The sequence below is a fragment of the Athene noctua genome, chromosome 1, assembly GCF_965140245.1.
Source record: "Athene noctua chromosome 1, bAthNoc1.hap1.1, whole genome shotgun sequence".
Lineage (NCBI taxonomy): Eukaryota > Metazoa > Chordata > Aves > Strigiformes > Strigidae > Athene > Athene noctua.
This window is the reverse complement of record NC_134037.1, coordinates 33,684,365-33,709,160: the sequence shown is the minus strand read 5'-3', so window position 1 is coordinate 33,709,160 and position 24,796 is coordinate 33,684,365. Positions and strand designations below refer to the sequence as shown.

General features: G+C 38.5%; 1 protein-coding gene across 5 annotated transcripts in view; it reads right to left on the bottom strand.

Annotated features, from left to right (window-relative positions):
- ADGRB3 (adhesion G protein-coupled receptor B3) overlaps positions 1-24,796 on the bottom strand; it is a 478,609-nt gene that overhangs the window by 80,966 nt on the left and 372,847 nt on the right. For all 5 annotated transcript variants that reach the window (XM_074895819.1, XM_074895821.1, XM_074895820.1 and 2 more), the window contains 3 exons: positions 24,077-24,203; positions 22,308-22,411; positions 18,785-18,887 (listed from right to left, as the gene is read on the bottom strand). In XM_074895819.1, the coding sequence (XP_074751920.1) occupies positions 18,785-18,887; positions 22,308-22,411; positions 24,077-24,203 (334 nt within the window). The remainder of the gene's footprint in view (positions 1-18,784; positions 18,888-22,307; positions 22,412-24,076; positions 24,204-24,796) is intronic.

Genomic DNA, 24,796 nt, shown 5'->3' with positions numbered 1-24,796 from the left:
AAACTTGAATTATTGTTCAGGAACAATGATTTAAAAACTAACTGGTACACAGAGCTGGGTGATAACAGTCACTTCAGATTTTTTACAATGCCACAATCACTACAACAAAAGGCCTGTCTTAAAGCGAAATGTTGCACAGGTCCCAGAGCTTTGGTGGGGCTCCGAAGAATTCACTTCAGAATTAGGGTCTAATTCAGTTGCAGGCACTATCATCTATCAAATTCTGTTGATTAAATGTTCTGTTACTACAGTTGTGTAACAAATGGTTAGATCTTTTCCTCTGAAATACACTCAATGTCTTGAAAACTGTCTCATCAAAAGAGGTGGCTTAAAAAAAAAAGATTGGCAAAGAAGGGCATCCCACAAGTAAACAGGTTAGTATTATGACAAATACAAATTTTGCTTCTGTGTTCGATTTGCCACAATTAGTCTTTCATGACATTATCTAAAAGTATATCAAATGTATGGTATGTTGGTATTTTGGCAGGCATAGTCAATATAAAATAGTGTTCCTTGGATAAGTCCTATGTGAAACACATTAGTCCTGTTCCAGCAATATCTGTGAAACTACTTGGGCCTTTCTCCACTCTGGTGCCAACACATACTGCTGAATAAAAATCCATAATTTCCAAAGCACTGCAGGGTTTTAAGCTTAATTTCAAAGCGCTGCAGGATTTTATGCTGCACAACCCCCATTACAATCTGGGGGCATTGTGCAGCTTAGAAAGCACTGTATGGAAAATCTACCCCTAAATGAGAGTTGGGAAGGAATGAATCTCCTATTTGGAATTAAAGAAACGGAAAGAAAAGGGCCCATTCTTTTACTCTTTAACAAGCAGCTAGAAGAAAAGAAGAAAGAAATATTTGCTACTATCTTTGAGCTATTTTGTGCTGAGCACTTGATAGAAAGCAATTGTAAGCTAACTGCTTAACCAGGCAGCAAAGGGTTTACGGCCTGTTTGCATTTTGAAAGGAATACAGAGGAGGTGAATTAGACTTCAGGCTTGATTTTCACCATTTATCTTTATCTAGTGACTCATACCTATGTGCGATGATTGTGATGGTTTTCAAGTAGTTCTGCTGTTACACTATACCTGCCATTTCATAAGGGTTTACTGGCTACAGGTACAAGCTGACTGACAACCCAGCCCTGTTTAATTTTTGTCACCCAGCCCATAGTTTAACATGGATTTTAAAAGGTAGATTTTAGTAAACATGGATATAGTGCTAGATACAGAGAAGTAACATGGTGTTCTGAATATCAATCTAATGTTCTCAATCTCTGACAGCACAGAGATAAAAAAAGGCCTAAGATCAGCCTGGAAGGTGGGTGTGTAATAAACAATCTGTTTATTTATTTACTGAGTTCAATTTTCTCTGTTTAAAATGTTTAATTCTTTTGGTGGATTGAAAAACCCCAATTTTATAAAGGTAGATTTGATTTTTAAAAGGTAATATTAGTCAAAAATTAATCAAAACCCACCTGGCCTACTTTAAAAGATAACAGAATAGATTGAGACATGAGTATAGCATGGGAGATAGTGACATTCAGCTTGCTAAAGAGAAAAAAAAAGCCACACAGTGTGATTTCCTATAATAGCATAAAGGCACACAGGAACAGGGCAATCACATGACAGAATGGATGCTTTTGCGAAGGGACTTCAGAACAAGCCTTTAGATCCTTGGGCTCCCTCGCACTTATGCATGAGGCAGTTTCTCAGTCCTGCTCTGTGCCGTGGGGCCGTCAGAGTGTCAATGATCACTGTCTGGTCTAGGATATAACCCCCCCAACTAGGGCTACTGAATTTTGAGTGGAAGCCTTTTAAATAATTATTCCACAATATGTGAAAATACTACATACAGCACCATTGCATAGTATAATTCTATAATAAATAGATAGTAATATAGTTTCAGCTCCCCACTGTCTTTTAAACTGTAGTTCAATAACAAAAAGAAAACAAAAACATTTGTTTTTGAGAAGCACAGCAATGGAGAACTGCTTGCACACCATGGAGGTCTCAGTAGTATATGATGAGAGTCTCACTGAGCTATCACATCTCAAACCAACACTTCCCTTTATTTCTCATTTTTCTATCTGTGGGGCAGAGCTACTGCATTCAATTGTTATAACCGAGCTTGTGTACTGAGTTTACACAGCCAGGTTTGGGTAGTAGTGGGGCTACAGGAGTGGCTTCTGTGAGAAATTGCTAGAAGCTGCTCCCATGTCCAACAGAGCCAATGCCAGCCGGCTCTGAGATGAACCCACTGCTGGCCAGGGCTGAGACCATCAGTGATGGTGGTAGCACATCTGTGATAACATACTTAAGAAGGGGAAGAAAAACCTGCTGCAGAACAGCAGCAGAAGAGACAAATGAGACTATGTGAGAAACAACTCTGCAGCCCCCAAGGTGAGTGAAGGAGGAGGGGCAGGAGGTGCTGCAGGCACCGGGGCAGAGATTCCCCTGCAGGCCGTGGTGCAGCCCATGGTGAGGCAGCTGTGCCCTGCGCCCGTGGGGGGGCAATGGGGGGGCAGAGACCCATCTGCAGCCCGGGGAGGACCCCACGCTGGAGCAGGGGGATGCCCAAAGGAGGCTGTGAACCCGTGGGAAGCCCACGCTGGAGGAGGCTCCTGGCAGGACCTGTGGCCCCATGAAGAGAGGAGCCCACGCTGAGCAGCTTTGCTGGAAGAAATTATGACCCCATGGGGGACCCACGCTGGAGCAGTTATGAAGAACTGCAGACTGTGGGAATGAATCATGTTAGAGAAGCTTGTGGAATACTGTCTCACATGGGAGGGATGCCACCCTGAAGCAGGGGAAGAGTGTGAGGAGTCCTCCCCCTGAGGAGGAAGGAATGGCAAACAGGTGATGCAACCCCCATTCCCTGTCTGCCTGCAATGCTGGGTGGGAAGGAGGTAGAGAATTTGGGAGTGAAGTTGACCCCAGGAAGAAGGGAGAGGTGGGAGGAAGGTGTTTTAAGATTTGGTTTTATTTCTCATTATCCTAGTCTGATTTGATTGGTAATAAATTAAACTAATTTCCCCAAATCAAGTCTGTTTTGCCAGTGATGGTAACTGATGAATGATCTCTCCCTGTCCTTATCTTGACCCACAAGCCTTTTGTTACATTTTGTCTCCCCTGTCCAGTTGAGGAGGGGAGTAATAGATTGGCTCTGGTGGGGCACCTGGCATCCAAGCAGGGTCAACCCACAACAGCTTGAAAAGTTTAACTTATCCTCCCTGAGAAAGGGATTTTGATAGTTTGAAGGCAACAGCAGAAGAGATCATAGCCATTACTATGAAGAGATTATCTGTTGAGAAATTTGACAGTCAAGGCAAAGGAGAACTTCATCAGAATGAAAAAGTGGACAAGAAGTGTAGAGGGACAAAGTAAGTAGGAAGATCCCTGCTTCGCAGGAAAAGAAAGAGAGGCAGAAGAGAGGGTGAAAAAAATAGAACAGAGAGGATCTTTCCTTCTTCTAAAATGTAAATCCTTGAGGAAGTTGTTTCTGTCAGAATTCAGGTTGGAGCATTGGACAAACCCTCCTATAGTCCAGGGACGTTATGGGTTCCTCTGTAAGAAATGATCTAGAAACAAAACCCACCCAACTGGCCAGAGCCACTAAAGATTTCAGTACTATAGTTGGATGCTGCCTCTCTTTCCTATGAGTTCCAGTGCCTTGTCATTACCAGAAAGTTGTTTACCAGTGAAATTCAAATGCTGAAGAAAACCCACATGATCAGAAAGTAAGCCATCTTCTCTCTTTGAAAATGGAGAAGACCCATGTAGAAGCCCGTGAATTCCCAAATGTTGTCTTTTATCATAATGTTGGATGAGAAAGAAACAAGGAAACAATATCAAGGAAGTCAAACAAATGGAACGGTGAGGAAAGCCAGAACAGAAGTAGATTACAAATCATAAAAGCAAGGGAAACAATAAATGAAGAAAGAAGATAAAAGAAATGAAGGGAACAAAAGAAAAAGAAAGGGGAACTGATGAAAGAAGTGACTGTGCAATGACCCTTTTACTTTCTTAATCATTAATTTGAAAACATTATTTTTTTCACATGAAGGCCTGAAGAGAAAACCTCCACTCACTATGAACACTTCTTGCAAGAAGGAGATAGGAATAGAAAACGCAGCCATCAGGACTAGGACCTTTCCCTCTTCATGCCACACAGCAAGGGCTGTGTAAAGTGGTTCTTGGCTCCTACCTAAAGACAGCCTGTCTGGAAGACTCTCCCTCTCTCCTCCTTTCTGACAGTCAGTGACAGACATCATGCCTATGGAGCTCAAGAAGTACTTTACTCCCACCCAAGAAGTGACCTGCATTTTTCACAGTAATTAGGGAGTGAAATAATTTTACTGTGATCCTCTTCTCTGAAAAGCTAGCAGTACCACAGCTTTGTTTTCACAAGGAGGATTTTCCCTTGGACCAAGAGTTGGTGTTCAAGAGAAAAAGAATGGGTAGCTGTCTTGTCTACTGAACATGTTGGTCTGCTGTTCTACACTCAAACTTTCTATGGCCTGGAAGGCACTGCATGAAATTAAATACAGAATAACTGTGTTGTTAGTAAAACATTATCTTAGTTTTTAGCATTTTTTCTTCCTAATTAGAAATCATTAGCATATATAAACATTCTTTTGCCAAAATGTTTTGAGCTCTGTTCCAATTTAGATTTGGTTATTTTGAAAGGTAAATAACCATAAAAATATTAAGCAAAATTCAAAGTTGCACATAAAGCTCAAAGAAATACAGATGTTTACCATAAGCTTCAGATTGAAAGCAAATGCTACTGTATTGTTTTCAGTGTGTGTGACTTCAAATTGCTCCTAAGTAACATAATTATCATTGACTGAGCCTGGGCATTTTATTATATAGAAATTATGACTTATTAAATAATGCATTAGTAGCATTTTAAATGGAATAAAATCCGTTCAGTTATTTTAAACCATTAACCGCATGGCTAACCACATGATTAACACCTGGCTCTACGTCTCCCTGAGTATCAGATTAAACTTTAATGTATATGGGATGCAAACAGTTCCCATGTAAAACAATATGTACTAAGAGAATATCTGCAGAAAAAAAAATAGTATCTTAGTGGGAGGAGATGGATTTTTATCTGGCACAGAGCTATCTTTGTGGAATGCACTAAAATCAGTGAACATCTAAGCAGAGCAGGGAGTATTTTAGAGAAAGATATAAAGGTGCTCCACTCATTCTGACCACATGCGTGGCCTTCTATGTTGTAACCTCTAACTCCTAACATGTAAATCCTTGAGGAAGTTGTTTCTGTCACAATTCAGGTTGGAGCACTGGACAAACCCTCCTACAGTCCAGGGACGTGATGGGTTCCTCTGTAAGAAATGATCTAGAAACAAAACCCACCCAACTGGCCAGAGCCACTAAAGATTTCAGTACTATAGTTGGATGCTGCCTCTCTTTCCTATGAGTTCCAGTGCCTTGTCATTACCAGAAAGTTGTTTACCAGTGAAATTCAAATGCTGAAGAAAACCTACATGATCAGAAAGAAAAGCTTGTATCCTATGAGCTGTCTTCTCTCACTGAAAATGGAGAAGACCTGTGTAGAAGTCCCTGAATTCCCAAATATTATTTGTACCCATCTGTGTATGGAGCAGAAGTTGTGATTCACTTATATACCAGCTTTTGAGGCCTACATATTTAACTGCTATAACCTGTTCAACATGTGAAGTGCTCAGTGGGTGACACTTCCAAATCAGAAGTTTCTGCTAATGCAAAAAATAAATTAATACTTTGGTTCCACTTGTCTGTGATTGTAATCAATAAGAGCAAAGTTTGACCCCTTCACAGAACTACTGCTTCTAGTACAGCTCCTCCCTGTAGGATCTACTCCCCTCGCTTGTGTTGCTGGGTGGAAAGAGAGCATATTTTTTGCTCCATACTACCTGACAGAGTTTCACACCCTAACTTCTTCATAACATCCACTGCTTCTGTGTATCAATTAACATTTGTAGTGTTAAAATGCTCAGAAATGAAGGCTGAACAGTCTTACTACCACTGAAAGTGTCCTCACCTCTGTCCCTCTCTCCATGCTTCTATAGGAGAGCTGAGAGATCTCGATGTTGACATTGAGAACAGAGTGCAAGGTTGATATATTTACTCAAGGTTTTTCCTATGGGAGGGGCAAGTAGGAATAAGTTGAGGCTCTGACTGGAGGGAGAAATAAAATAAAAATGTTTATATCTGTTAATAAATCAAATTGAAAATTTGTTGATGTTGGAAATACTCCCAGAGCCTTAATGATAGGTTTATTTTTATCAACAACAACAATAATTAATAATTAATGCTACATGTCTCTCAGACGCATCTTGGCAACTAAAATTAGCAAGTATAAAATGTTACATTTTAAATACTATACTTAGCATGATGTCTCCTCCTACAAAATCTCCCAGACTACATCCATGTCCATCACGCCCTGGATGACAAGATAATAGCCAAATTACCTTTGGAAAGTTTATATCTGTATTCTCTCTGGTCCTCTGCTGGGAATTCTCTTAGTGGATGCTCTGTGACCTGCACAGATCAGATAAATTTGCCTGCAGAGCCAACCACTGAAATCAGTGCAAACCTCTGTACACACAGCAGTGCCTCTAAACCAATTGTGCTGACAGGTTTGGATCATTGTAGGAAAGCAATCTACCCTTCCAGATGCCAGAAGGCACAGGATTTTTTTGATTTTACTTTTTTAACAGTATTTAGAAACTGGGTAATGTTTTATTAAAGATCTATTTCTATATTTTAGAAGCTACTGAAAACAAAAGCCTCTAGTAAACCATGGTGAGAGATCCAGACTGTCACAGGGCAGTATTGTGATTATGGGCCTAACAAGTTTGGAGAAGAAATAAGCTAGGGACTGTGCTGAAAGGCTACTTGTTTTGTGCATTCATAATAATCCAGTTTTTATTCCCTTTTCTTCAACACCACTTATACAAATTCCTTCCAGAAGTTTAAGGTTTCACAGTGCACTAGCAGATTTCTGCTCACCGGTTTCTAGGGGAGACAAGTGAATCCATGTGACCCAAACCTGTCCTTCTAGCTGACGCATGATGACAGGTTTAAATATAGAGAACAGAAGGACTATGACCTGAGATTAGCAAAGCCTGTATGAATGCTTACTATTTAACTAATACAGTGTAATACTGAGAGATACCAAGGTCCAGTTGTGCTGGGTGCAGTATACAAATATCCTGAACTCCTGCAAAGTGCTTCTTTGACAATGAAACCTCAAAGTGCTTTCTTTGGCTCTACTCTGCTTACCATACCTTTTCACTGAAGTATTGAAACCGAGACCTCCAGGGGTTCAAACACACAATCAAGTCATCACGGCATAACAAGTGTCAGCTGAGCTGTATCAATAACTGTGTGCATGCTCCTAGCCATGGCAACTGCAAGGCAACACAATTTGGCTTCGTTCTAATTCATTTCAGGCTTTGCATTTGCTACTGGCAAAATGCGCACACAGGGATTAATGCCACAACTTGAAGTTTTGAAAGCTTCCTATCTGAAATTGACAGACAATTTCCTACAATTATAAAAACATGATTGATTGTTTAATGACTAATATTTAACTAGGGCAGATATGTTCTTTAGATATTCATGGAATGCGATTAAGACTTCTCAGTAAGGTTTAAAAATCTGACCAGAATATATTTTTACTGATGTTAGATACTATTGATGAATCTTCTATATTAAGGAAGAATTCTTTAGAAATTAATGGAAACAGACACTTGTTCAGGTTTAAACCATTACAAATTTGTTTCTAGAGCAATTTTATGGGATGAGTTCATGAATAGCTACAACAGACAGAGTCCACCAGCAGTTCTTGTCCATCATTCATAGTCTTGATACTGAGGTCTAACTATGATTCCTAACAAAACCATTTTTCTTCCATTGTAGTACAGCTGCAATGCCTTGTGGGATCATTCAGTTCAGTGAAATGTTATTACGATTTTGTATTTACTTTAAAAGATAAGCAGTGCCAAAAATTAAGGGTTTATAACAATAATTAAATTGCTAACACTCAAGCCTGAATTCTGATTGACGTGACATAAGAGGATATGTGGTAAAAAAAAGAGACTTGAAAGCCCTCTTATTTTTAAGAAGTGTAAAATCTCAATGAAAATAACAACAGCTTTACAATTAATCCCATCTTTTTAAAATCCAAGTTTCAATAGCTGTAGGTTCTGACACATTGGGCTTTGTTGTCCTGTATGGCTCAGCTAAGCTTGTTAAGGAAGCCATTCTCATTTTAAGCCTTCACCTAACTTTAAGTGGTATTTAAAGAATAATAAATCTATTTAGATTTCCTAGCCTAAAGAAATTTTTTAGCAAATATGGGATAGGTTGAAGATGTGACTTTTTATGAAATGAAGAGCATAGAGCACAAATTATATGCCATGCTACTAATTAGAGACAGATATATAATCACTTACTAATGGAACAACATTTTGTGCCAACCTTATTCATACTTCCTTCCAACTGCTGGACTCCTTGTGCCAGATATATTTCAGTTTTCTTCAGAAGAGAGAGATACTAACATGTTTTCCATCCTGTTTTTAAACCCAGAAGTCTAGTGCATACTGAACTTTCCTGACATTTCAGAAATTCTATCAGTTTTAACAGCTTGAGGCCTTTTTATTACAAACATGTACATTTCCCTGCAGGGTTCTGGAAATCTCACAATTACATTCATTAAAAATGTCCATGATTATAGCCAAATGCATGCTTCGTAAATTTACCTTTACAGTTTTCTTTCAGTAATTATTCTGAGCATAATTTTCTATTAAATTCCACAATATACCTACTTATTCATTCAAAATGTCAGTTTTATATAAATTTTGACAAAACCATCAAAAGAGAAAAATACTAGAACACAGTTACTGTCAAATTTTTCAGTACCGCGTTTGATGTCTATGGTGTGACTCACTGAAACTCAACATAATAAGCATGTAAGTCCATGAAAACAAATATGAAAAGGTCATGTTTCAGTAGTGGTCTAAAATTGCAGGCACTACAAGCATTTTACACTAGGACTAAGAGGATCTCTGAATACATAATTTTGGGTCCCTAACCACACCGAGGAGTCCCTTTATTTGACAAGATGAGCATCCCTTTCACAACAAAGTCCTGCTGTGATCCATAGCATCTAACAACATTGTTCTTTCTCATGATGCAATTAATATGCTCAGACCACACTTAGTGAATGCTGACTCCAATGAGTTCAGCACACAGTGACCAGTTTCTTTCTCAGAAAGAAAAAGCATGAAAGGTCAGAATTTGTGTGATCATCTTTGGCATTCGATCTGATTTTTGGTCTCAGTCTAGAATGGTGATTCACAACCTGCTTGTCTCACTTCCCATAAAATTTCACTTACCATCACTTTGTAGAAGAGCTAAGTGGAAAAGGGAAGGAAACTCAATGCTTTTCTGTTTGAAACCTGTCTGCTTGTAGCCAGGCGAACAAGATTCACAGAGGAGGGAGGGAGGGAAAGAAACTAACTTGAGATCCCCTCTTTTCACACCTTACTAATTTTTTTTTTTTTTTTTTTTTTCTCCAAAGGCAGACAAATGTAAAATGAATAAACAGGTTCTGGACATAGGTACTGGAACCCAGACCTCAATCTCAGCACCTGAAAACAATTATCATTTCATAGGAAGTTTATTTTGGCCATGACTTAAAATCAGTCACAAATTAAATAATCTAATAAGGTACAGGGTAGGTTAAACTCACAATTGCCCAGGGCAGAGCCTCTTGTACTTCTGGAGTGGCTGGTTTTGGCTGCTGTTCAAACAGCATCCTGGACTAGTTTGATTGAATCTAGCAAAACATGATTCACTTTTTTTTATTATTATTTTTTTAGTTTCAGTTGCTGCAAAAGCAAGAGGGATTCCAGCATAAAAAATGAACCGCTTCACTAGCAAGCTCTGTTTTCAGAACTGAGTGTGCTTCAACCAAAGTAATAAACACAAACCCCATGATTCACAGAATCACAGAATCATCTAGGTTGGAAAGGACCTTGAAGATCATCCAGTCCAACTGCTAATCTAGAACTGTTAACTACACCATATCCCTCAGTGCTATGTCGATCCGACTTTTAAACACCTCCAGGGATGGGGACTCCACCACCTCCCTGGGCAGCCCATTCCAACACCTAACAACACCTTCTGTAAAGAAATGCTTCCTAATATCCAGTCTAAACCTTCCCTGGTGCAACTTGAGGCCATTCCCTCTTGTCCTATCACTTGTTACTTGGTTAAAGAGGCTCATCCCCAGCTCTCTGCAGCCTCCTTTCAGGGAGCTGTAGAGGGCGATGAGGTCTCCCCTCAGCCTCGTCTTCTCCAGACTAAGCACCCCCAGTTCCCTCAGCCACTCCTCGTACGACCTGTGCTCCAGACTCTGCACCAGCTTCGTTGCCCTTCTCTGGACATGCTCGAGTCATTCAATGTCCTTTTTGGAGTGAGGGGCCCAAAACTGAACACAGGAATCGAGGTGCGGCCTCAGCAGTGCCGAGTACAGGGGTCAGATCCCTTCCCTGTCCCTGCTGGCCATGCTATTTCTGATTCATTTTTATACTGATTCTTCAACCACCTCTGAGCCTGTTTCTCCCAACTTCTATGTGACACTATTTCTAAAACTTTAAAGTAAAAGTAAACATAGGGCTAGAGAATACTTTTATGAAAAGGATCACAGGACTGAGCCCCATAGCTTTTTCAGTATAAAGTATGTGGTGTTAAGTAAGGAAAGAATACCCATTTTACAGATTCTGATCAGACCAATCTGAGAATCAGACCAATCTAACAGTCCATTATAGAACACTCTCACTGACTTGACTGCAAGTTATATAGCCCTAAAAGCTCTGACCTAGGAGAATACAAGGAAAAAAATGTAAAACTGCAGAAATGAACTTTATAGTGCATGTCAAGGTTAAACTGTACCATATGTTTCTGAAAATATGCAGACACAACAGGGACTTGTAGGGAAGTATAAATAAAATTCAGTACAATACGTAGATAATATTTTGCACAAAATTTACACTACTGTACCTTAAAGGATAGTGTTTTAAAAGAGGTTGTGTTTACTAACATGTTTCATTTTGTTATACAGGAAGAGTAATGATGTAATAATTACCGTAGTAGGACATAAGATTTACACTGTGTTTATCTCAGAGTTGTATTTTTTAATGCATTATTTTACCAGATAGCACTATAAAAAAATATCTTAGTGTGTTTCTGTATTTTATTTGGTTTATGTGACAAATGGATTCTATGTCTACATTCTTAGAAATGGTAATCCACATAGGAGAATCCATGTAGGAAATTCAAGTTTCATATGCAAATGGAAATGACCAAGTAGCTGAATGCTGATTTTTGGTGTTGCTGTTATTATCACTATCACTTAAACTGCTTTGTCTTGTGAAGTCTATTCCTATTGTATCTTAATTTAAAAATCCTTTTTACTATTGTCACTTTTTTGTCACTTTTTAAAACTAAGATTATGTAAATGAAAGACATAAACATTGAACTGCTTGTAGGTTGATCTACTTCCCATTGACTGCTTTTCTATTTCCACTGAAATTCAACAAATAAGCAAAAGACAAGTAGAAAAAAGGTGTGAAGCCCAAAATAGCTGCTTGAGTCATCAACAGATTGTCTGAGATGATTCAAACAGGTGTTTGTGAGAGAATTAGTTATTTTTCTCAGGGCTGTGGGGGTGAATTTTAGAAGAGAAAAAACTACTGTAAACAGATCCTGAAGAGCAAGGAAGAAAAAACCCACCATTTTGGGAAGAGTAGGACAGCAGAGGGTTACCTCGGGGAAGTCTGAGCTATGTTTTTTCTTGTGCTAATGCAGGACAGCAGAGGCACACATGCCAGCAGGAAACCCAGCACCACAACCAGTGAGGAGGGAATAGACTACACCTGTGCAACATTCCTCAGCACACAGGTGCAATGTGTGGTGGCTTGAGTGGGTGGGAGAAGACCCTCACCAGCCGAAACACACTAGATCTGGCACTAGTGTGAGTCACGGGTCAGACACAGTCTAAGTCTCACGGGTAAACTTTGGTAAATATTGGATTTCCAAGCCAATATCACTTTTGCTTTTCAAAATAAAGGTCATTAAATTGAACTCCAACAAAGTTTCTCACAATATTCTTGCAACTAATCTAGGAGGTCACGGCTGGATGAATGGACAACAAGATGGATAAAAAAACTAGTTGGAAAGGCATGGCTTCCATCCAGAAAGACCTAGACATGTTGGAGGGATGGGGAGTGAGCCGAATATGAGTCACCAGTGTCCCCTGGCAACACAGACAGTTGACAGCGTCTGGGGCTGCATCAAGAGAAGTACAGCCAGTACGTTGAAGGATGGATTGTCCTCCTCTGCTCAGCACTTATCAGACCATATCTAGAATACTGTGTCCAATACAATTGGGTTGCCCAGTACAATTGGGTTGCCCAGTACAAGGAAGACTTGATAAACCAGAGTGAGTCCAGCAGAGGCGACCAACATGCTTGGGAGGCTAAGGAAGGTGGGCTTGTTTAGCTTGGAGAAGACATAGCTTCAGGGGCATCTAACAGAAGCCTGTAATTGAGAAGATGAAGCCAGGCTCTTCACAGTGATGTGTGGTGGGATGACAAGGGACAATGAGCATAAATTGAAACAAGAGGAGGTCCAGACCAGGTATGTGGGAAAACATTTTAACCATGAGGACAGTTAAGCAGTGGATCAAGTTTCCCATGCAAGCTGTGCCGTTTCCACACCTGGAGGTTTTCAAGACTTGAATATATAAAGCCCTAAGCAACCCATTCTGACCTTACAGCTGACCCTGACTTGAGAATGAGGTTGGACCAGATGATCTTCCAACCTTAACAATTCAGTGATTCTAAAATAATTCACAGAGCTCTTAAAAGGTTCTGGGGTTTGGAGGCAGAGAACACACGCTGATAGTATCTACCCAATTTCTTCCCTGTAACTTGCTTACAATCAAAATGTCTGTTTTGTTTAGAAATAGCAAACTGAATGATAAAGTTGATGCATTTTGAGAAAGAGTGGCAAGCACTTTTGAGAAGAATGTTACCTTCTCCTCTGAGGCAGGTAACAGTAGCATGAATGACAATGTTTACGGATCTTGGGTAAGAAAGATCTGCTCCCAGAGGTTCTCCTGAGAATCTAAAAGCAGGTAGTTCATTCAGCTAATATTAACAGGTTTTGTCAGAATTTGGCATGGTAAAACAGTTGCTTAAACAGACCTACTCCTGTAATAGTTATGCAGTTAAGTGGGCTCTTCTCCCGTTAATTGTTTCTAAATTCCTGAAAAGACAGCAGGCAGATGTGCATGGTGCAGTGCACTCTGGTTGCTGACCTATTTATGGGTGTGTTTCTGTGATGGACACAAACTCTGTAGCTCAGCTGCTCGCAAAGCTGTTACACAAAGAAAAAGATGACAATCACCAGAGAAAGTGTTAATTTGGAAGTTGGGTACTGGCAAAAATGGAAGGACATATTTTCACGGGCTTCAGCTGCTTAAATGGGGGGTATTCCTCTGAAGTTCTCCAAGCAAGACCTGAAACACAGAGTGCTACTGCCTGACATACTAAATTCCCTACTCCCTCATTGATTTTCTAACACAACCTTAATGCTGTGTTAGCATCATTTCTCTGTTCATTCCATCTGCTCTTAGGTCTCCCCCGCTGTTTCCTAGGAGATATATTGCCCTGATGCCTGCATCTGTAAGGCAGTGGCAGATATGGGGCAAGAACCACATGGTTAGAGGCAGCATTAGGACCACCTGAACATTTGCAGGGTTCTCAGGGGATCCTGCCACACACTGTTTCTCACAACTGGAGAGAGCTCTAGTTACACAGTCAGCTGCTTCAGAGTGCCATGGGAATGGGATTCTGTGCCTTCTCAACTCCTTTCCACTTCTATTTGCTTCTTTCGGCCTAGAACCTCTATTTAAAAGAAAAAGGCTAAAGTGGTGTTACTTTTGTACAATTGGCCTATTTAAGAAACATTCCAACCTTATTATCTACAAAAATGTATGGGATTTTTGACGATTTACAGTGCATTTATCAAAACTACTGATTGCTTATATTATGCTCTTTAGGTGTTCAGGACGTGCCTTTTTCATATACTTTCAGGTATGATCTAAGAGACAAATTCCAAAATGTAGTAGTAAGCATAATAAACTGAACATTGCAATTAAACGGGGATGACACAGAATATCAGGGTTGCTAAATCTTGCCTTGTGCCTTAACATCTTCCTTGTTCTTTCCTTGGCAGGCACACATAAAACTGACGATGGCTAACAAAATGTACGGAATGACATTTCTAAAAATATGACTGCTTCTCACAAGTGACCCCAGCTCCAGCAATGAACTCTTAAGTACGCTTGGAAACAGATAATATAGAAAATAACCCACTTTTGCCCATATGTATAATGAATTCTATGGTTTATTTTAAATTGTATTAATATTTGTTTTCTTCACAGGAAAAATAGGTAAATAAGAATTGTTTACATCGAACAGCTTATGTGTTTTTATTTAGGCAGAACTATGAAAAAACTAAGGCATTTTCTGAATGTATGCAAAAGAAAAGCGAATTTATGAAAAGCCCACATAATATTAATCAATAACTTATTGGGGGTAGAGAATGTCTTCATTAAATGGGATCAGAAGCACAGTAAAGATTTATAGCTTAAACATTAAATGTCCACATATAGAAGAAATACAATCATTTTTCTTGATAGCAAGAAGAACATTAGGAAACATAATATAGTAAGAGTTACGTTACAGTGAAACCTACAAATCACTGATGGATATTTCCTCAAACAAAACTGTCAGTCTCTTTGAAGTAAATATGTAATGCTTTTGTAGGTGTCAGGGATATCTAATTTGTGAAATAACAGATATTTGAGCAGTTAAGTTATACATGAAAAGTGTTACCCTTCCTTAATTCAAGAGATTTAATTTCAATGTTACAGCTAAATTCAGCTGTTAAAAGGCTATCTCCAGTGTATCAATTCCATATCCTCAAATTCAAATACAATGATGTGGCTAACATTTAACACTGAAAACAAAACAACAGACAGAAAGAAATACTAAAGTAAGTTAATATGCTTCTCATGTCTAGTATAACACCAACTATCTTTAAACAAGACACATAATTAATTTCATAATATTTTTGCAAATTCAGCCTTCAGTGACCTGTATTTCAAAACAGGATCTGACAAAACAAATCTCTTACACAGTCTGAAACATTAAGAAGGCTTTGAATAAAGTTCTTCATTTTGAAAGCTTTGGGAAACATACTGAAAAGAGCAGAACATTTCTCAGCTGTGTCCTTCAATAAAATGCACAACACGTTTGGCTAAGAAGGAATAAAGAAGCAAAGCTTTTCTGTTGACAAAAGGCTTTTTTGCTATCCCAATCCAAATCTTCCAAGTGAAACCATACTCCTCTCCATGCCTCCCATCATGAACTATTCTAAAACAAGCTAAAAAGCCCCATGACCTAGACCTCTGGTCTAATGTTGATATCCTCAAGTTATGGAAACTGCAGAAAAAAAAGTTTTTTAACAGGGAATATTAGAAATGGAAAATCTATGGTAGCTTGAAAGAATTTAAACTACTTCAACACGTCCATTGTAAATATTTCGTCCATTTCTGCCTGTGGGAAATACCCTGATCTTTTTTATCAAAAAAAGGCAGAACTTAGTTGAACCAAAGGGAGTGCAATATTCAGACTCACTTAGTGTCCACTAAAAGAAGGTGTTTGAAAAACATCGAGGATACACTCAGCCTTCAAAGGGTAGAGCAAGTATCTATGATTTACATAAAACAGAAAATAACAGAAAACCTGCACTTATACAGACCAAGAGACTCAATATTCTTTTATTTGTCGCGGATGTCAATGGGCATACCAAAACGAACCAGAGAAATTTCCTGGAGATCAAATAGCATTGAAAGGAATAAAAGTACTTGCTGCAGTGTTTAATGCAGACAGAGAAAATCACAAATTGCAGACAGACTGACAATATGCTGTTTGTTATAAATACATCTTCGGTATGCTTAATTTACACACTGTTCAACTTTAAACTGGAATTCAGCTTTGATGACATTTACAAGCACCTAGTCTCAAAGGGAATATACAGAAATATAGAGGTGGGGACAATTTAAACTCAGAAGCCAAGCTAAACTAAAGCATGGGAAAAGGAGGCATTCTTCAACTTTATGAACATCAGAAGCATTCTATGGACATTAACTAGGTGCCCCAGTAATATGAGAAGAGTATGAACATAAGAATGAGGACAGAACAGACTAAATAAACTCCCAAACCTGGTATATCATATTTCTCAATTTTTCTCCAATACATTAAACAAACTGAGCTTATCTTCTTGCCCTAAAACACCAATTCAGCCTTTATTCAGGAAACAATTTCTGCTGATTTGAATATTACATTGTCTTGATAAAATATTCCCAAGATTTCTCGCAAAATTTTCAGACAAACACTAAAAATCCAAATGGTTTGATTTCTAGTAAATAATAAAATCTCAGAAACAAATGTAAAATGTTTTTCATCTTAAACCATAGGTAAGGACCTGATTTTCTTTCTAAGGTTCCCATTTACAGATTTAATTTTCCAGCTCAGCAAAATGAAAACATAAATTTTCCTACAGATGTCAGTATTGTAATCTAGATCTATGGACTAAAAATCAAACACCGTCTTCTTCTGGTAATATATGATTTTTGAAAATAAAAAAATCAGAACTTGAATTCAAACACATCTGATGCCAGAACACATCCTTACGAACATAATGAAGTCATACCTGGATCTGATTGCTTTAATTTGAATGAGGTTTTGCTAAACAGTGAGTTTAGCTGACTGTTTTGTTGATGGGGCATTCACAGGCTAGCCTCTTGCAATATCTCCACTTATCAGTGGACATAGGGATAAAAAGATTTTTGGTCTATAACAAGGAGTATCTTCCTTGGTATAAAAAATTTATTCTGCCTTTGATCCATTAGAGGTACTCCCTGGCTAGAAGCTCCCAGGTGGTACATGTATCAAAACCAAGATGTGGATTGAAAAAGGAGTGTAGTAAAAAGTGATATTTTAGAGTCATTCTTCTGGCCACGTATTCAAAATGTAAACTTTGTGATGAGTTGTTTTTTCTGTCAATTGTTTCCTCTGAACATCTCCATTTTTAGTATCTGCTGTTCTCAGAAATAAGTCAATATAATATGACTCTACTTTCAGGAGTTCAGGAAGAAGTGAGGGAGCTCAAGGAGATTAAGATTAAAAGAAAGGAAGTAGATTAGGGGCTCGTTTTAGCCCAGAGTTCCCTGAGTCAAGCATCAGAGAAAGCTGCCAGCATACCTACGGAGCATGCTATCACAGTCGTTCTGCCCTCAAACCCTGATTCCACAGTGGCCATATACATAGGAACTTTCAGCTACTGAACCATATTTCTTCTTGAAATCCATAATAAAATTGTATATATGACTACACATGTTAGTGCTGAAATTATAGAGAGGCTTAAGACTTCTTCTGCATTCTGACACTTGGAAGTTACTCGTGCATTTCAGACTTCTTTTCCCCTGAATAAAATCTAAGAGTCATGTATTTCTTCTGCAAATCCATATGTACCTCTACATACTTTCAAAAATTTAAAGCATATTATTATGCTTTAATATTGTAATAATTTTGTTAAATTATGTGTTGGAAATGACTGCTTGTTTTGGATATGCTTTAAAAAGTACAGCTATTGACTTGCCACTGAATTTACGAAACTTGTGGCAGCTAAATTTCTAAGCATCCATTTGAAAAGAATAAATTATTAATCACTGGTGTGTTGCAGAAACACCAGCTATCCTATAGCAGATGATAAACGTATTTCATCAGATATTGGAAAACTTAAGATAAGCAGTGCATTAAGTAGTGTAGCACAGTGGGATAAAGAATTACTTTACAGATACTTGCTCACTCCAAAATTTAACACCATTCTATCACATACTGTCCTATTCACCAACTACACAATTTTTTATTCCAAACTGTAGCTATAGTTAATTTTAAGCAACTACTTATTGCCACTTCTGAAAGTTGCCTAGCATCACTAGGCACTGGGTGATGCCTCAAAACACCGACACAGCCCTGCTCTACAGGAGAGGGACAAATAACGACTATGTTCAGAAAGACTCTGAGAACAGATTAGTAATACATCAGCAATATATCCCTAACTAAGGTATGCAGGGTTATTACTTTCTTATAGCTACATCAGTCAGAGATTTATCAGTTCTATAGCTTGTTATGAGGTCTGTTTCTGCACATTTTCAAGAGTAGTACTCTAACTTCTAAGCAATTTCTACTAGTCTTTTGAGTACCAGTGTGTTAATAAAAAGACAAAAACACTGTAGCACAATCCTATTACAACTATTATAATGAACCAGAATTTGTGCTTTTGATGTTGAGTCTTTGAACTTTTTTGCTTTGAAATTTAGTTATAAAACATACAAGTCTACCACAGAGAACACAGCTTATCCAGAGGGAACAATACCAAAAGGGATTTTTTGAGGGGGAAAAAAATACTACAAAAGACGGTAAATATTTTCCCTTGTCTGTTAATATTTTACCAAAAATGCCGAGTCCTATGAGCATAGGATGTAATTATTTTAAGCTAAACACAAACAAAACAAAGATATCAATATTTAAGTGTAAATGTAATGCAATCCATTATCATACCTTGTTATGTGTCTGAGTTTGTCCAACGAGGATAAGGATATTTGATGAGATAATAGACAGGCAGAAATTGATTAGAATTATTGACCTCTCAGACCTGATGTACCTGTTCAAATAAACAAAGAGAGAGTACAACTTTTCTAAAAGGAAAACAACTAGTAAATCATATGAAGCTTTGATGCAATTCTTGCAGTAAATATTGGAGATATCCTGAAAGGTATGCGATCTGTTTCAAGTGCTCAAACAGAGTATCTATCACATTACAAACATAGAAACTATGATATTTTGATAGATATTCTGCAATTCCCTCTTAGTATCTTGGCATATTTTAAAAATAATCTATTAATGCTTTTGTAAAAACTGCTGGCAACACTGTTATAACACCATACTGATAATAATGCAGGTTTGCATGCGTTCATGTCAGGAACTTATGCTCTCTGCTCATCCCTGGGAATATCCACAGCTGGCATAGACCACTCACAATAACTAACTTCAGCAAAAATATGGTGATTTAAATAAACAGAAGATCTAGTCCATCATGCATAAATAAAATCCAGGTTGGTTGATGATACTATGGTGGTGCATTTTGGAACGTGTTATTGGGATAATGATAACATTAATCTAGAAGTTCCACCATATTTACAAAACAATTTGTATGAAGAAACAATAATACTGTCATATCTTAATCTTCGTAAGACCTAATGCCAAAAAATATCTAAGTTTGTACAGAAAGATCAAATTCTAACAGTGAGCATCACACCGTCTCTCTTGCAAACTTATCATACACATTTTACAAATATGTTTAGGATGAAAGAGTCAAATACTAATATCACATTTCCTTATAAGATGCAAATGTTCCCATTTTTTTATATACAGGACAGAAAAAGAATGATTATGGTTTCAAGTGAAGTACCTTACTGACCTGATTTTCAGAGCTGCTAACAGAGTAAATGTTGACTGCTGAAGTAAATGAATGTTAAGGGTGCTCAGTTCCTCTGAAAACCATGCCATATGTTTATATATTCTATGACCTATACTACATGATTCTCACTGGAGCTTAGTTAATATTGCTGTCTCCTCCTGAACTCTACACCCATAGCTGACACTCTGAGGAGGTCATAACAAAGGGTGTTGAAACCACAAGAAATGCTGAGCTTTGAACATAGAATGAATTGTAGTCCATTTTGCTCAGCTATCAACTAAGTAATGTAGCATTACATTTTTTAGTTAAGAAGACAGAAGAACCCTGATACCACAACCCACATTTTTCCTTAAAATATAACAATGTTGTTAAGGCTAGTTCTATGCGTTTGCAAACAAATGCAGAGTCTAGTCCCTTTGTCCACACAGTCAGTAAGCTGCTACTTTTTAAATTGTTAACTATTGATTCACCTGGGCCAGTTCCTAACACTGAGTATCTATGGACTATAGAGGATCTTAGTGGCTGAGTAAATACAGTGCAAGCAGGAGCTCATAGCATTGACTTAAGCTAGGGAGTTTAGTTTTTCTGTCAGCCCACTATTGAGGAAGAGGAAGGGGAAGGGGAAGGGGAAGGGGAGGGGAGGGGAGGGGAGGGGAGGGAAGGGAAGGGAAGGGAAGGGAAGGGAAGGGAAGGGAAGGGAAGGGAAGGGAAGGGAAGGGAAGGGAAGGGAAGGGAAGGGAAGGGAAGGGAAGGGAAGGGAAGGGAAGGGTGAATATTTGACTGGTATAGAATTTATTTTTCATTTTGAATTTTCAGTTGGGGGGATCAAATTAGCCAACCATAAAAGACTGCTAACACAGCCCTTCTATGGACCAGAACACCTCTACCTTGTATCACTTCTAAACAGGCCCTGCCTTTCAAAGGGAAGGTGCGTGTTCCAAGATGTAAATACAGACATAGGGACAAACTATCAAATTTGTCCCTACCCCTAGATTTATAAAACAATCTTATATATATTTAAGTTCCAGTGTCTATCTTCTCCCTATAATTAGTTACTATGTGCTCTTGAGAAACATGTTGAAGGCAAAAGTTAATGATCCAAATGACAGTTGTCATAATACTTTCAAATTATCTCACTGATAGAACACTGAGATCTATATGAGTTATCTTTTCTTCAGCTGGATCAAGAACCCACACTATGTCCATAGGACATCACATGCATTTTTTTATCCGCTTGGAAGTTACTAGAATCATAGAATCATAGACTAGTTTGAGTTGGAAAGGACCTTTAAAGATCATCCAGTTCTAACCCTCCTGGCATGGGCAGGGACACCTTCCACTAGACCAGGTTGCTCAAAGCCCCTTGAACACTTCCAGGGAGGGGGCATTCCCAACTTCTCTGGGCAACCTGTTCCAGTGTCTCACCACCCTCATTGTAGAAAATTCCTTCATTATATCTAATTTAAATAATGGAGAAGACCAGTTCCACTGAGCATGACAGTATTTCCATCCAAGTGCTAAATATACCAGGGAGTGCAAAAATAACACTATAATTCTTCAGATGGGAATTATATCCTGAAATACTCTCATTCTTAGCTTTGACAGACAAGAACTGATCATTTTTACACTCTTTTTATTATAACTTATGTAACTAGATATTCTATATTTATTACATATATGTCTAATCCTGTAAGTCTCTGTGGCTACATAAGAGAGTGAAAGAGAAAAGGGTGTAAAATTACCAAGCTGCTTCTAAAAAAGCAAAATTCTATTGGTTGATTTTTCGTTACTCTAAAAATTATTATTTTCTCCCTGTGTTTGTTCTTACTCGCATAAGAACCTATATTTCTTATATTATGGAAAAAAGTTAAATGAGAACCCATGTTCGCTTTTTAAAAACATTTATTCCTTTGCATAACTTTTCCTCTTACTTTTCTATTTCTTCTACAGTAAGAGATCATGCTATTTCTCATCACTTCTCAAATTAATTTACTCCATAAATATCTCTTGCACTTCTAAGTCAATATAATATTTTAATACAGTAAACTCAAGATGGGAAGAATGTCTGTTACTGGAATGTACCACCACACTATTTGAGACTACTTAATTTTGTGGTCTTCATTGAAACTTATAAATTATCCACCAAAGTGGATAATCTCAAAACCAGTTAACTGAACCTCCCTAAATCTGCAATATCCGATGTGGCACTTTGATATGTCATTTTTAACACATAGAAATTTTGTTTTGAAATGTAAATGGGGGAAAACCAGTCACAGGTATAGGCCAGAAGCCTCACAAGAAACATATCATATAGAAGAATCCTGTAAAACGTTAATTGGCACTGTGAATACACCCCTGAAAGAGCAATACCATTTACACTGGAGAGGGGAAAGAGTGGGCCATACCATCACCAGTAGGCCAGGAGAGTAAAACTAATCCATCACATAAAAAAATTTAGGGATCAAAACATGCACTACATTTGGCTTCATTTTTTTTTTTTTTCTTTTCCATATAATAAAAGTTGCATCTAAGGCTCACTTTAAATTTTAATTCAACTAAATATAACTATGTATTCACATTCAGCTTTGTCAAACCATTACATACCTCCATAGCGCTGCATAGACAATGGCTAGGGTGATCAAGGCCAAGCATGAAAGACCACTGCCTACTATTAAGGTCACTGAGGGTGTACCAGATGATTCCATGATCTGTAGGTTACAACAGACAACCATGAAGAAAAACCATCCTCCAGCAATTTAAACAAGTCAAAAGAAAAAAAAGCAACAAAAGCAAAATACTAAAAGCAGCCACGCTGTCACAGATAGCTTCAGTAATATTACTTATGAAGCAGAAATCAACTTAATTCCAAAACTGATCCATACATAACTCTGAGATCTGTTTAATTATTGATACATTCCTCAGAGGCCTTTGAGCTTTAAAATCCCATATAATACCCGCATGGTATTTTGAAAAATAAAAAAGTAGTAATATTACAGTGTAATAGGAGACTGTGATGTTAGCACAAGTTTAACTACTCCCCAGTTAAAATTAATTAAAAGATATAGTTCTCTTGAGAAACAGCAATATTTAGAATTGTGTAGTAAACAGCTCGGTTTCACATTAATATATTAAAGATCATCCAGTAATTTGTCTCAGAATTTGATTCATGCTTGTTACAGAATTACCAAACTTTCTGACTTTTAATAACTTTGACTTCAATCCACTATCCTCACACACTTAATTTCCTTGGGCCTCTGATTGTCTAGAAGGAATGGCAAGATATCTATGGCAACAATATCATAAGCCTTCTGTAAAGATGCTACAAGTTTAGAATTATTTCATTTCTATGCTGTGTATTAATAAAAAATGAAAATAAATAAATGACCTTGAAAACAAACTCGCTTTCCTTGCTGTAAAAGAAACTATTATAATCAGATATCAGGTAATGTTTATTCCCTGTGTGCATATGTGCTCATGTTCTGAAATAGGTATTTCCTAATACAAATGAAAAAAACCATAGATCTAAAAGTTTGAAAGGATACTGTGCCTGGTTTGCCAGAATCCTTTTGAAAGCCTCAGGGATGTATTGTAAATTACATTTATCAAGATATCTTTTGTCACCCAAATAGGAGATAAGACTGATGTACTTTTAGGCCAGATTTCAGGCAGAAAGTAAAATTTTATTTCAACCACTTTGTTCCAAACTGGTTTACTTTGTTATTAAAAAGAGTCTGATCATATGCTTCCAAAACCAGGGGAACGAAATTATGCCTTAGCAGGATAACTTCACAAATATTTGTTTCTTATCTATTTTTACATTCAGTAATACTGGGAGTGTCTGCTTATACACTTAATGTCCCCTCTTTCTCATGAAAACTTGATTATCTTTCTTACATCATATCAACAGACTATACAGAAAATCTGTGCTGAAAACGTCCAATGCAGATCTGCAATCTGTTTAACTACAGTATCTAGGGTTTTCCTACCAAGAGCAATAATAGAGCCCTGTACATTCCCCTGGAAAGGCTTGCAACCTTTAAAAAGCTTGTTAAGTTAATAATTGTTCAATACAAAAGTTTTGAACACATTTGCATCACAATTAGAAGGCTTTCTCTGAAAAATTCAGAGTTCGAGAACATGCAAATTTCACTAGAATTTAGTTATATCACAGAATCTGGAATTCATTTCTCTGAGACACTGTAGACACCAGGAGACTAACATTTGCCTACCTGCAATATTAAACAATTCCTCAATGCAACGTCTGAAATATACCTGAGAGGAAAGCTCTATCAGTTCCCCCCCGCCCCCCGCAGCCCCCCCGCCGTTGCCTTTTGCATTAAAACTGGATTTTTTTTTCCCCCTTTGTTACTTACTATTTCTCTAGGTTGCTGAGCCAAAATGGCGAAGGTAGAGAGACGATCACATAAGCATTTCGTATGGGATGCATCGGTAAGCACAGTTTTACATCCCTGGGTGGACCAGGTTCCCAAAGAGTCGTTCCTGCAAAGGAGAGAGAGAAAGAGGGGGGGAAAAAAAATCGGGATAATTACTCCTGACGGCCAATTCCGTGAGGAGACAATGCCGTTTGATCGCGAGGAGAGTGGAGTGTAGTTCCCGGACAGCGGAGAGGTACTTGTGCTGGGGCAGGACCGGCGCCGGCGGCGCCCCCGCGGCGCGGCCGGGCGGGCGGGGAGCGGGGCGCGGCGCGGAGCCGCGCGGAGCGGCGCGGAGCGGCGCGGAGCTGTCCGGCGCGGCGGTGCTGACAGCCCGGCGCGCTGCGCTGCGCGGAGCCCCGCCAGCCGCGGCAGCAGCCGCCCCCTGCGCTGCCAGCCACCTCCGAGCCTCACCAGAGCACTGCGAAAAACTCATCGGGGGAAGAGGGGGAGGCTTTTCTCTCTCTTTTTTCGCCCCTTTTCCTACCGGCTCTGCTTCTGGCCCTTTTGTGAAATATGTGATGGTCGGGAGTTGCAGTGTCTTTTTTTTTTTTTTTTTTTTTTTTTTTTTCCCCCTCTCCCGTGTGTGTGGCTTGTTTAAAGGCAGATGGTTCTCAAACGTCTGTCTGGGTTATGCCAGTTGGACTGGGAGATGCCGGA